General features: G+C 42.3%; 1 protein-coding gene across 10 annotated transcripts in view; it reads left to right on the top strand.

The window, feature by feature from the left end:
• Window positions 1-14,373, top strand: part of CTBP1 (C-terminal binding protein 1) — a 78,607-nt gene that overhangs the window by 60,660 nt on the left and 3,574 nt on the right. For 7 of the 10 annotated variants that reach the window (XM_066619966.1, XM_066619968.1, XM_066619969.1 and 4 more), the window contains 4 exons: window positions 1,947-2,077; window positions 3,720-3,847; window positions 6,317-6,434; window positions 6,690-7,766. In XM_066619966.1, coding sequence (XP_066476063.1) covers window positions 1,947-2,077; window positions 3,720-3,847; window positions 6,317-6,434; window positions 6,690-6,876 — 564 coding nt within the window. In that variant the 3' untranslated portion in view covers window positions 6,877-7,766. Of the gene's footprint in view, window positions 1-1,946; window positions 2,078-3,719; window positions 3,848-6,316; window positions 6,435-6,689; window positions 7,767-8,504; window positions 9,230-14,373 lie in introns of those variants that run through there. The other 3 variants (XM_066619974.1, XM_066619976.1, XM_066619967.1) reach the window with 3 other exon arrangements.

The following is a 14,373-nucleotide window of genomic DNA, read 5'->3' as shown; positions in this document are numbered from 1 at the left end:
CTCCTTATTGAATGTTAATCTGTCTCGTCAATTCTCCATTTACTCTTACCTTTGCTTTTTGATCCAAATATATTCCTTGTATCATCTTAGTGTATTTTGGACCAAAATGTAATTCTTGAATTAGCGGCAAGAATATTGTTTGTGCAAAAATGGAAATCTACAGACGTTCCAACTAGAGAAAATTTAATAGACAAAATTTATGCAATAGCAGAAATGGAAGTTTTAACAGAAAGAATGAAAGAGAGAGATTTAGGTAGAGTAAGAGAATATTGGAAGCCTTTTTTTGACTGGATAGATAATTTTAGTTAAACAATATTGAGTGTTTAGATAAATCCAAATTTTTATACTGACAAATATGATAGCTTTTGATTTGTTGACTATTTTGCCTCTTTAAGTCGTTCGATTGCTTTTTTGGAATAATGCATGTTGTAATCTATGGCCAATACCCTCATGTGTAACCTGTGTAGTACCAGCCCCAAGTCTAACCCGTTTTCCTCACCTGTATCTGTAATAAATAAATAAATACTAATTAAAAAATAAATAAAAACGGAACAATTACGCTTTTGAGAAGCTTCTCCAAGCCATAATTCATAGTTTGCAATGAGTAGCTAGTGCCCCCTTGTGCTCATTGCTAATACTCAAACGAATTCCCCCCCCCCCCCATAACATTTGGAGGATAACTTGCAGAGAACAGTACATAAAAAGATTTGGGCATTGACTGTAATTTCCCCAGCCATATCTTTAGATATACTTTACTGATCCCAATCGTCAAAAGTACTTCCCTATCAATGAAAATGACACCAGTGTATTATCTTAGTCCTGGAGGTAGAAGAATGCCAAAAATATATAGGTGGTACTCTTGTAAAGTCATGTCCTAATAAGTGGATTATGCAGCGATCGCTCAGAGATCTGCTGATCATACATCAATGAAATGGGCCCTAGTTCTCACAAGCTTACGCCACAGTAAATCTGTGGGTGTTAAAGAGGTAGCCACAAGAGTCTTTCTTATGTCTACTGAAATGGACCAACATTGTTATCCCCTTTGAAAGTTGCTTTAAGGTGATTATGTGGCACCTTTTTTTGTGAATATTGATGGGAGGTAGTTCATGATTTGTAGCGCATCATGTAGTAGTGATGCTTTGATCTGGTAATGAGCTCTACAGTGATCTGGCCTCTACAGCTTTCAGGGTCTTAAGTTAATTTGGTTTAATTGCTCAGTAATTGCTTAGTAATTTCTATAAACTTTAGTTTTTAAAATGTGCAATAAAAATAGCGCAATTACTTGCAGGAGCTAGTGAAAACAAGTGTTTAGCAAACAGCAGTTATCTTAATGATTTATATTGCTGTCTTAGTGTTTTATATCTTTTTTTATTGGAGTAACATTATTATTGTTTGCTGCGTTAGAAAGATATGTTTTAAAAAGCAGTTTACAAACATCTGAAATCAATAAAATACATTTTATCGAAGCTTTTATAAAAGGAGCCACAATAGTTTTAAAAAAATGTTTGATATTGAATTTCCTCAGTTGAAATTGACAGATTCAGGAGATACATCGCAAATCCAACATCAGGTTAACGGATGGAAAGCATTTAAAAATAAAAAAACTGTCTTTTCTTAAGGTTCTTCTCGGAATCTTGGTAGTTTACAACTGTGCTAAAATGCAAACATGAATTTGTTAGTGTGTTTGTCTTCAGCTTTGTTCACTTTTCCTCACAATAAAGGAGTCAGTTTTTGGTTTGGCTTAGATACTTGCATCTTTTTAGCACATGAAGCTGCAGTAGTGAGAGACTTGCTTTTAAATAATGTGTATTTTCTATTATGTGGGGAGGTCCATGGTCTGTTTCTACAGTCTATGCTAATCATGGATGGTTCCTTTCAGCATAGAATGATAAGAGGATTATGCTGCATGTGTTTAATTGAGTTTCATCCTGCTAAACTTCCTGCAGATGCGACAAGGGGCTTTCCTTGTGAATACAGCTCGAGGAGGACTAGTAGATGAAAAAGCACTTGCACAAGCCTTGAAGGAAGGGAGGATACGAGGAGCAGCCTTGGATGTACATGAGTCAGAACCATTCAGGTACCTGTACTTTTTGCTTTTTTTAAAAAAAGTCTAGTTTTTTAGCAACAGCGCAGCAATAATAATGTTTAAAATTTGCATATAGGTCATCCAAAATGTTCCAAGTTCCTCGCATACTGAGCCAAGGCAGTGCCACTGATGGGGCCTTGTGGAGCATGTCCCAGGGGACTGAGTGGGGGATGGTCAGTCCTCTTCGGGAGCCATTACGCATCATAGCAGTGCCTAAAGTCAACTTTGAAAATCAAATAACAACTCTTGATTTTCATAAGAACTGGTGCTGATCCAAGATCCAGTGCCAAGGAATAGGCGCTGGTATAAGTCACATGATGTCTCTCAAAGATGGTTGCTCCCAAAAGTCGTCTACAAAGGAACTTTGTGAATAACCCCATTGGCATCTGGGGAGGGGAAGAAGGAAGAAAAGCCTGCACAGACTCTTCCTTCCCCTTCTTCTCTGCAAAGGCCATTTTGGCTACAGGAAGCCTGCGTGGGGACTGCCATCTGCTGGCTGCCCAGCTAGCCATCACCTGCACCTGGTAAACCTGGAGGGATAGATTGGGGAATAATGTGTACATATAAGGACCCCAAACATGGGCATGCTTCAGGGCTCTTCGCATTCTGGTGCCATCTGTCTTGAGCAACCCATACTGGAACAATCTGCATCTAGATAGCTCTAGATTAAAAAAATCTCTAGATTAAAAAAGGGAGAGAAGACATTTTTATATTTTAAAAATGGAACAAATTAATCACAGAAATATGACAGTAATGACCTGATCCTATCCTTGACTGGTCCACATGGTGCAGTACTGCTAACAGTCTCCACTGCATCCTATGGGCTGGCTGGGAGAGGTAATGAATATGTTTACTTGTACATTCCCTCCTCCCCATTGCTCTTTTGCTCTCAAAGCTTTGAGGAGCCTTCTGGGGGCACGTCCAGGTCAGGAGGGGGTGTAGGATTTGGCAAGTGCCAATACTGCTGAGATCTACCCCTATCCCACCCCTAATCTTACCTCTCCACGGGCTGGGGTCCATCAGTAACATGTATGCTTCTGGGCCTCACAATAGCAGAAGCACTTGGCAGAGACGCTGCCATGCCAGCGGCCCATGTGGTGCACTGGTGGACCACACAAATAGGACTGGGTTAGGGCAGGGGTGTCAAACATAAGGCCAGTGGGCCAGATAGTATCTGGCCCTTGGACTCTCCCAGCACCACTGTCAGCTGCTCTCAGCTGCTGAGGTGTGCTGGGGGTCAGTGGGCCAGGCCACCCATGTAATAATTGGGCTCTCCCTTATCTTGAAAATTTGATCAAGATTTGAGTATTTTGTCTTGCAGCTAATGTGTTCTTAAGTGAGAAAAAAGTGCTTAGTTCAGGTCATGACTTGCTTAATGACATCATTTCTGGCCCTCAGCAGCCATCTTGAATGCTGATCAGTCCACTGTATGGAAAGGGTTTGACACTCCTGGGTTAGGGTTTAATAGGTTTAAATCTTGACAGGTGAATTAGCAAATATGGGCATAATTAAAAACCCAAATCTCCCCCCCCCCTGCAATTCACATCTTGCTTGTGTACATCTCCTCCTATTGTGAGCAGTCTGCATTCAGAAATTTTGCAATACTTTTTTGTATGTTTGCTTTTTCTCTCAGTTTTAGTCAGGGTCCTCTGAAGGATGCACCAAATCTGATTTGTACCCCTCATGCTGCTTGGTACAGTGAACAAGCCTCGATAGAGATGCGGGAAGAAGCAGCACGGGAGATCCGGAGAGCTATCACAGGTGCCAGCCCCATTTGCCTAGATCAGGGGTCGCCAAACTTTTTAGTGCATGGGCCACATCCTGTATCTGATACAGTGCTGAAGGCTGGAAAATTAAGAAATAAATACATTAGGGGTGGAAGAAGGGGGAATGGATTTTGAAAAGAAAAATTAATTTTGGGAGAACTTGCTTTCAATATGTGTTGGATAGATGGGACTGATTGACCAGCCCATCTGATTGACCAGTCCATCTGGGGAGTTGCGAATCAGGCAGAAGTTACTCTTGCCATGCACGCACACACACAACTCTGCATTCCTGGCCTGTCAGCAGGTTGACAGTCAAGCTTCCCCAACATGTGCCACGAGCCGAATCAATCCTCCCTTGGGCCAGATGTGACCCCCGGGCTAGGGTTTGGAGACCTATGTCCTAGATGTTAACTATGTTCTTGGCTTAACCCATTTCTGCCCAGCCCACAGGTATACACATTTGATCCCTGTATATGCAACATTGAGCAGAAAAGGCTTAATAACAAACAATGTGCAGATAATTCTGGTTTTAGAATAACACTTGTACAAAGTGTGCCTCACTGGCTTAGAATAATTCTTTTTGGAGCACAGCATTATTTGTGGAAGACCCATGATTATGTAAAATTTTAGTGTGCAAAGTGATATACAGTTGACATCTTCTTAATTCTCCAACCATGTTTGTTCTTACTTGGACAGTAGGGGTGGGGATGCCTTTGCCACCCGATAACTTCATGGGTGAGCAGGTTTTGAAAGATTCCCATTTCCAAGATTCTGTCCAATGTGCTGCATTCGGCACATGGTTAACTCTATGAACGGTGACTGGAAAGTATGAGAGAGATTCTTAATTGGTTGCATAACAGGAATGGACTCCTCATGTTTCTTATTAGTTATGAGGAATTCTTCATAGTGAAACAGATACTATACTGATTTGACATTAGTTGAGATGGCCTCTCACGTTTGCCATGTTCAACCTGTCCCCATCGTTGTCTTGCTTTCTCTGGCTCATAGATCATGAAGTTTGTTTATGCTGTAGAATCACAGCAAAGAGTAAAATTCCACTTTGCTTCATGGCATCTAGATTGATGCCATGAACACATGATGTTCTTTGTGTGCTTTGAGGCTGAGGAATTGTGTATTTAAACCCAAGAGGTATAAGTAGAAATCAGTATGCGGAGAACTAGTTTAGAAGCTGCTTGTGTTAAGAAGCCAATGCATATCTTGAGGACACTATCTTTTGAGCAGAATTTTTTTTTATACCTACCAATACGTTTTAAGAAATGCATTGGTTTTTTAAAAAATCACTTATAATTCACAATTCAAACATACACACACTCTTAAGCAGCATGGGAAGTTTCCACAAGAGGGCATAGTGGGAAAGTTCAGATAATTACAGGCATCCCCCCCCCCATATCCATGGTTTTGGTTAGCCATGGTTCTCCGTGGCCTCCATGCCCATTACCTTCCATTTTATTAACAAGCAGGCATGTTTCTTGCTTTTAAAGTGGTTAGACCTGAAACATGACAAGCAGGCAGACAGCATGCATGCTAGGCAGACACAGTCAGACTGTTCAGGAAGGAGGAAGTTTGAAGCTGAAGTTTTTAGCCCCTTTGGACATCCGGAAAATAAGGGTGCAGTAGGGAAGAACTGCTTTAAGGCCTCAGATGCTTCTGGGCTTCCCTTGCTCACCTGGTCCTTTTTCAAGAGTGTGTGTAACCAAGCAATCTAGACAGTATCATGTGTGAAATCTGAATGCAGTGACATAACTCAGAAGGAAATTCTTATTTCATAAAATACAGCAAGGAAAATCATAGTATAAAAACAAATTATATTCTAAATCAATTCATTTCTTCTCTGCTTGGTTTCAGAATAATTGACGAGAAAAATTTATAAATGCTTAGGTCTTTTGTTTGAGACATTTTGAAGAATCCTGTATGGAAATGATGGTGTAGTTACTAGCCTACCTCTTTCCCCAAACTTGTGTCCTAGAGCAGCATTGGCAGACTTACTTTTCTCCTCTGCAGAAATTGAGAAAACTCTCCACCCTGATTCGGCCTCATTTTGTTATTAAACCTAACAACTCCCACCTTGGAATGTTGATTTGCTCGCATGTATCGAGAATGTCTACACTCTCCTCAGTCTAGGTGCAATGTAACAAAGAACAATGGCTCCTTAAGGAAAATGTTTTGAAAAAAGAAGGAATATAGGCATATACGTCAAGGACCTTTATGAAAGTCAAGAACACATAATTTGGTACAATTCTCTTCCAAGGACAACCAACTCTAAATAATAGAGATTTTGAAAAGTGATAAAATTTAAAAACCCAAAGTGGGCACTGATGGTGATGGTGTCAGGTGTAGATCAGGAAACCTTGCCATGGTGGTCTCATACTTTTGTATATTTGTGTATGGCTTTTTAAAAAATTTACTATTTGGCACCATGCTATAATATTTTCCTGTCTACTAGGTCGTATTCCAGACAGCCTGAAAAACTGTGTCAACAAAGAACACTTGACTGCAGCTACGCATTGGGCCAGCATGGATCCAGGAGTAGTTCATCCAGAGCTTAATGGTGCTGCATACAGGTAAGAATGCCCCAGCAGAAATGTCAATCACACCCTGTTTAATCAAGCCGCTGCTGAAAATAATCAACTTCTCACCTTGGTGCTGGTCTCCTTTGACCACTGTAGATGATGTTGCCGTATCTTTGTTGACCTGTAGTGAGTTGGTGTCATGAGTGAAATCTCAAAATGAGTGCTTATTTAGAAAGTTATTTACAACAATGGTAATTCAAATAATGGATATCAGAAATTATGCATGTTCTCCTTTCCGTCTCTCAGCAGGTATCCTCCTGGTGTTGTAAGTGTGGCTCCACCTGGTATACCTACAGCAGTAGAAGGAATAGTCCCCAATGCCATGTCCTTATCACATGGGCTCCCTACTGTTGCCCATCCTCCCCATGCTCCTTCCCCCGGCCAAACAGTCAAACCAGAAGCTGATAGAGACCACCCAAGTGACCAATTGTAGCCTAAGAGAACATCATTCCCAGCACTGGTGGTTGCAAGCTTTGGAAAGCGTGTGGAAGATCAATTGGACTTTGAATAGATGCAAAACCATGAACATACGGAGGAGACCATATATGTTTTAGAAACTGGTCCAATATGCAGTATATGGAGAAATGGTGGGAGATGGAAAGAAGATTTGAAAACTTTATTCCTCCATATAAAATGTAGTTTGTCCCTGTCCAGTGACCTGATTCACTGTTTCTGTGTCCTATGGGTTCTTTGTTAAGCAAGAGAAGTTAGTAGTTAATTATATCATGAATGTACTTGTCTGTGTACAATTTTAGAACATTAACAAGGGTTTGTTTGCTTAGTTGTCAACAAGAAAAAAAAAAACATTAGGGAGGCATTCGACAAACCAATTTTGAGATTTGAGATCCTTTGTTTTTATATGTTTAAAAACATGCCCAAAAGCGAGGCAGTTGGTGAACTTCTCAGGACAACGATTTTTCCCATTTTTCTTTCTATGCCACACAGTGCATTGTTTTTTCTACCTTCTTGTCTTATTTTTTAGAATAATTTAATAAAATAAAAACAATTTTTTTCTCCTAATTTTGGCACAAATTTCCCTTATTTCAGAATGAAGACATTTCAAAGAGATGTTGAGGTGCAAATAGAGGTTTTGTATAAACGAGCATCATGCTTTTTGTCACCAGTTAAAGTATATATTATTGGTGGGATGCAGGCAGAGAGTGAGACTGAGGCACTAGACTACTGAAAAGTAGCAGCATTTCATTGCCTACATGGATTCCTTCCTGATAATGTGGTAGGCTAGCAATATTTTGGGTTAAAATCATGTTTGTGACTGTATCCATTTGTATGAATTATTTTAAAGAAATAAAAATTGCAAACAAATTTCATGTGTACAAGTTTTTTTTATATTTTTGGGAACTGCTCAACTTACCAGGATTCACATCTGCCACCTGGGTTTACTTACATCTGCCACCTGGCATTCCTATTTGTTTTGTAGTGCTCCATTAGAAGAAAAACATTTTTTTTCTAATACATTACTGCACTGGTACTCAAACTTCTCAGGAGTAAATCTCCCAAGAAGTCTTTGCAGGGGAGGGGGGAAGGTAACAACGCAATCCCCAGGATCTCACCACTGTGGGGGAAGGGGGCTATTTTTTAAACTTCCCTTATCTGCTGTCAGAGTTCAGGGAGTCCTGCGGAGCACTCTGTAAGGCTCCCCACGGCTTGTAGAAAGTGAAAGTTGTGAATGCAACCCACTTTTGGTTATACAATTGTAACCCAGAAATGGGTCGTGATTCCAGCTTTCACTTTTTACAAGCTGCGGGAAGCCCTGCAGAGCACTCCATGGGGCTGGACCAGGCAGCAGGTAAGGAATGTTTAAATTAGCCCCCCTTCCCATGCAGTAGTGTGATCCTGTGTATAGTGTCACTACTTTCCCCCTGCCCCCACCCCTTAAAGGGAAAAGGACAGGTATTCTCAGGCTGGTGGGTCACAACACTAGTTTGAGGACCACTGCTTTACTGCATTTTGCAGACTAGAAAAAGTTGAAATGTCCTTTGGAAATACCACTTTTATTTCTTTTTCCTGTGTGCTTTCTGTTTGTCTTTGTGTCTGAAACAGTGTTGAATCTGAAGATCATTCAGCTTTGTAAGAATTCTACTACAGTATAGTCATAGTTTTTATACTTCCCACTGCTGACATTGAAAACATAGATAACAAAAGAATAAATATTTTTGTGCATGCATTACAAAACTAGTCAATATTTTTCAGTAAGAATATTGAAAAATTGTATTAAAGGTGAAGCACAATATTAACCCACTGACGTTAGTCAGAACACTTGCATTGATTCTAAAATTGAACCAACTGTCACTGCATGAACAATTTTAAAAATTAAATACGATGTTTGGAGAATACTAAATACACACTCCTTCATTCTGAAGCCACAAATTGGTGTGCCGTGACATTTTCAACATTGCTGTTCTGTGAATGGTCTACAAATTTGCTGCGGGAGTTTGTGGGAAGATAATTTATTAGTAGGGCCGTTGGGGGATGTAAGCCCTCCCAGCATGATGTGCCTTGTCAAGAGACTGATGGTATTCCTTGATCATTTTTGCATTTTGTCTGTATGCAATGAGATGAAAAAGGTTGAAAATCACTGTTCTAAGGTGAAATGTGTTCCTGAGTAAAAACATTGCCTTTTGCAGCATGATTGCCTTTTGACAGTGTTGTGTTTGGAATGTCTCCTTTAGATGGCTTAAATCTTTGTTTTCCCTATCCCGTTCTCAGATTTTTTTTACCTGCTCATCTATAGATTAAAGGTAATGACATCCTCATTTGTTGGTACAGTATTCTAGGGCTTTGATTCTCCCTTCCATAGCCACCTGCCATCCTCTCTAGCCTCTAGAGCAGTGATTCTCAAATTGGTGGGTTGTAACCCACCAGCCTGAGAACCGTGGCTGTTCCCCACTTAAGGGGTAGGGAAAGAGGGAAGGCAGTGATGCGATCCCCAGGATCGCACCACTTCAGGGGACATAGGGGCTTTTTAAAAACAGTGTCCTGTTTAAACAGTGTTTAAACAGCCCGACAGTGTCCTGGGGAGGTGAAGGGAGCCTTGCGGAGGTCTCTGCAGAGCTCCCTATACCTTAAACACTGTAAAAATGTGATCACAACCCACTTCTGGGTTGCAATTGTGAAACCGGAAGTGGGTTGCAGTTGTGTTTTTGCAGTGTTTAGAGGTGTGGGGAGCCCTGCAGAGGCCTTTGTGGGGCTCTCCAGATACCAGCAGGGACTTGGGTATGTTTAAAAAAAAAAAAAAAAAAGGCCCTATGTCCCCGCAGCAGCACAATACTGGGGATCACATTACTGCTTTCCACCCCAGCCTCGCAAAGATTTAGCCCAGTCCCCAAACTCCCAGAGAGTTTGAGAACCAGTGCTCTAGCCCAGGGGTGTCCAAAGTTTTTGGCAGGAGGGTCACATAGTCTCTCTGACACTGTCAGGGGCTGGGCCGGGGGGGGGGGGGAAGAATTAATTTACATTTAAAATTTGAATAAATGTACATAAGTTTACATAAATGAATATATTAAAGATGAACTTATATGAATGAATGAAGGTCTTGCAATAGCTCAAGGCCTGTAAAAGGGCTTGCACAAAGCAAGGCTGGCCTTTCCTTTGCTGCTGCAGCTGCTGCATCACAGACGTGAAACAATAAGCAGTGGAGGGAGCCCTCATCCCACAGCTCACACGAGAGGTCAAACAGTTGCCCTCATGCTGAGAGCAGTTGCGTCGGGCCAGTGTGGGCTCCAACAAATCTCCAGAGGGCCAGAGGCTCATTGGAGACTGGGGGCTCCCTGAGGGTCGCCTTGAGAGGCCTTGAGGGCCGCGAGTGGCCCCAGGGCTGGGGTTTTGGCACCCCTGCTCTAGATTATTGGGTCTTCAAAGAGTCCTTTGGTAAGCATTGCTTCATGAGTTTTGAACCATATCCCATCCTCTGTTTTACAGAATGTTAGTTGTTTAAAAATTATGTCAGGTTTTTTTTGGCCCTCATCTGGGAACTACTTTTAGCTCTGTGAGTCTTTGATGTGTTCCTTCTCTTGAACTGTTTTGTTGCCTTGGGTGTTTGTGGGACCATCAGAAACTTGATGTGAGGGGAAGAGAATAAGTTGTATTTGGAGAGCCTGAACTCTTCACTGGGAGGTGAGTGATAACTGTCAACACTGAGTGACAGGGTCATTTACTCCAAAGTCTGGCACAAATACAATTCTGCTCACCCATCTAGCAAACAAGGACTCACCTAGGTTCATTTTCTAAACTGGGAATTCTGATTGGAGGTGCAGGTGAGTAGCTAACAGAGGCAAAGTTTCCAAGAGGTTATAGAGGGAAAGAAGCGTGAAGCAAATCTGCCGGGAAAGAAAAGTTGTGACTGGCATTCATTTTGTCAACTGTAGCCTGTCTGTATGACCATACACTTTCTCAGTATTTGAGGGCATCTTGCTAGTTTGATAATATTGTACACTTCTTATCAAAGCAAAAGAGCCAGGATGGTGTAGTAATGGTTCAAGAGTTGGGCTCAGATCTGAAAGATCTAGGGTCAAATCCCTGCTTAGCCATGAAGCTTCCTGGGTGAGCTTGGGGCAGTCACACACTCTCAACCTCACCTGCCTCACCGGGTTGTTGTAATGATAAAACAAGCACACCACTGTGCTCTTTGGAGGAAGGACAGTGCAAAAATGCGAAAACTAAATCAGTAAAATCTACTCTGAGACAAGGAATGCTCTCCTGTCAAATCATCAGTTTCCCTTTTGAGAATGTAAAGTCTTTGAAAAGAGTTGCACCTTCCTACATTTTAATATAGATTTTTATTGACATTTTGGTATGATTAAACAGCTGCTGATGAGGAAACTGTCAAGATCTTTATTATAGGCATCATTAGATGCCTATCTTGAGGCCGTCGGAAGGGCAACTCACACACCCAAAAAATTTGCCAGTCTAGGCTGAAGAGTTTGGAAGAAATTGGGAGGTGGGCATGGTTCAATGGAAAAGGAGAGAAGCAGGAAGCTTAGGGCCACTAACAGAATCATGGTAATTTTTGTGTATAGTACCATCACTGTCCATGGTGCTTTCTGAAGGACAAGAGACAGTCTATGCTTTGGGGAGCTTACAGTTAGAAATTCTCTACGGGGGAGGGAAACAGGCAGGGAAACAAGAAAATTGTGGGGAGTAGGAGCGGCACAAGATGCAGAATGAGCTAAGGAAGACTCAGGCCTAGTCCTGGCCTATATGTTGCGGCCTTCAGAGAGGACAGAAGCTCAAGAACCTGAACACCAGGACCTCTGATTGGAGGAATGGAATTGCTTGCCAGAAGAGCAATGATGATGGGCAAACAGGGTAGGGTGTGAGAACGGTTCATTGAGATATGGCCCTGGTTCTGTAGTACTCATCTGTTGGCAGACATGGCTTTTTGGTGCTTCAGTTTAAACCATCAGCTGGCTTCTCTTTTACCTGTTTAAAAGGTTTAAAATATTTTTTTTCTGTTTGGATGTATTACATGCGTTAATCTTACTATTCTACCTTAAAAAAAAAATCTGTAAAATGCAGCTCTTCTTAAAAATTTAATTTCCTGCTAGTATAGAGTACATCTTGTTGGAAACTTACAACCAGAAAGACTTAAATATCCATACATTCAGATCTGAAGTCAGGAGATCTGTGGCTGTGGTTAGGAAATAAGAATATAATTTGTTTGACAGCAACAGCTCAGGATTCGGAATTGTGTACCTCCACACTGGATAAGAGTCAAAATTCTTACCTGAAGATTATATTGGTGATTTGAACATTATGTGGTAGGTTTCTTTTATAATTGATGCTAGTTCACTTTATTCAAAGCCCACACTTGCTATGGGCATGTTGCCACCAAGGTTAAGCACTTTTGAGACTCATCTCTTCAGTGGAAGAGAAAGAAATACCAGCAAGTCATTTGAATCTCAGTTTTTGCGCACCACTACCCAAACTCATATAAAATTCTGCATCAGTGTAATGCATTAACGCTGCATTTTTTGCCATCTAGCGGTAGTTGCATATAGTCAGTTCCCATAAATTCTTAATCTAGCATCTTCACCTCCATGCCTCAGAACAGAAACTCAAGAATATTTATTCAAAAAATTTATATCCTCCCTTTCCCATGCATGATCCTGCCAGACATTTATTTCTCATTGAGATGAATGAATTTAAAAAGCCCTTATTTATGGCTTGACCATGCCGTGTATTTTTTGAGTTTCTGTACTGAGGCATGAAGATGGAAATGTTAGGATTAACCTACCCTGACTATGGCTTATATGCAGTAACTACCACTAGGTGGCAAAAAATGCAGCATTGATGGATTACTGTTGCAGAGTTATAATTACACATAAATAACAGCAAGGTAACATGCTGGGATGTAATAACATTCAATGACACAAATCTGGATTCAGCACACAATATCTGGGATTAAAATGACTTGTTGGTCCCTTACAATTAACACATTGGGAGGCAGAGAAAGTGATAGAATTCATTGCAGATCAGCAACCCAAGCCCGTGTAGTGTACAGTAGTTATTAAAGTGTTGCACTTGGACCAGGAAAACCCAAGTTCAAATTTCTGTGCAGCCATGAGGGTAGCCCTGGGCTAGTTTCTATCTAACATCCTTACCTGCCTCTTAGGGTGCAGCCCAAAGCAGAATCAATAGCCTGCATTTGACATTAACATATTTGGAAAACAGTGGGATGTACTTATAACATGAGGAACAACAGTGGCAGCCACTCATGGGCTACCAGGTTGATCCCGCTGACTGCAAGAAGATGCTGGTCCTTAAATGATACTTCAAGCAGTTAGTCGACTTCATGGGGTGCTACCTTGGTCCATATTTAGTGTGATGTATCAATACCCTATCCCTGAGGTATTCAATCTGTGCGTCCTGGCTCCCTAGGGAGGTGTGGCTAGCTGCCAGGGGCATCTCCAGGAGAGAGGTGGCCGTAGCTGCAGGACCTAGTAGGAGAGGAGAGGAGTAGAGTAGCTGCTCTGCTCTGCTCAGCTGCACCTGCCCCTCCCTACCTGCTGCTTTTCTTTGGTTGCGAACAAGATGGGTGGGGCATCATGAGGTGGGTGGGGTGTGTGAAACATGGTGTGGGGAGGTGGGAGAAGGCTGGCTGGGCATAGGCAGAGGTGCCTCAACTCATCAGCACAGGGCACGCTCCTGGCAGGTTTCAAACTGGGAGGGAAGAATTAAGTACAGGCAGCGCAGTGCTTTCCTCTGCTTGGAAAGGAGGGAGCCAGCCTGCTCTGGGGGGGGGGGGTGTCCAAATGCCACAGCCTGCATTCCTCTGTCTTGCCTGGGGGGAATAGGGGTGGCATTGCATGTTGGGGTGTATGTGTGTGAGCATGCCCCCATCTACTTTGGGATGAGTTGTAATCTTGCTCTGTGTAGCTGCAATCCTGTCCACACTTTCTTCGGAGTAAGCCCCAAGCCTCCCTACTTGCTCCTTTGGCTGTGAATGAGGTGGGGAGGGAGGGTGTATGAAACATGGTGGGGGGAGGTAGGAGAGAAGGCTGGCTGGGCAGCAGCAGAGGTGCTGCATCTCATCAGCACAGGGTGTGCTCCTGGCAGGCTTCAAACTGGGAGGGAAGCAGCACTTTCCTCTGCTTGGGAAGGAGGGAGCCCAGCCTGCTCTGGGGATGGTGGTGTCCAAATGCCCCAGCCTACATTCCTCTGTCTTGCCTGGGGGGAGTAGGGGAGGCATCTGCATATTGGGGTGTATGTGTGTGAGCAGCCCCCATCTACTTTGGGGGTGAATTGTAATCTTGCTCTGTGTAGCTGCAATCCTGTCCACACTTTCCTGGGAGTAAGCCCCATTGACTCAAATGGGACTTACTTCTGTGTAGACCTACCTAGGCTTGGGGGGTCTGTGTCAGCTTAACCAAGGATCTTCACCTTTCTCTTTTTCCTGCCCCTTCAAAAAAGA

Source organism: Tiliqua scincoides, chromosome 3 (assembly GCF_035046505.1).
Source record: "Tiliqua scincoides isolate rTilSci1 chromosome 3, rTilSci1.hap2, whole genome shotgun sequence".
Classification (NCBI taxonomy): domain Eukaryota; kingdom Metazoa; phylum Chordata; class Lepidosauria; order Squamata; family Scincidae; genus Tiliqua; species Tiliqua scincoides.
This window is presented reverse-complemented; position numbering and strand designations above follow the sequence as displayed.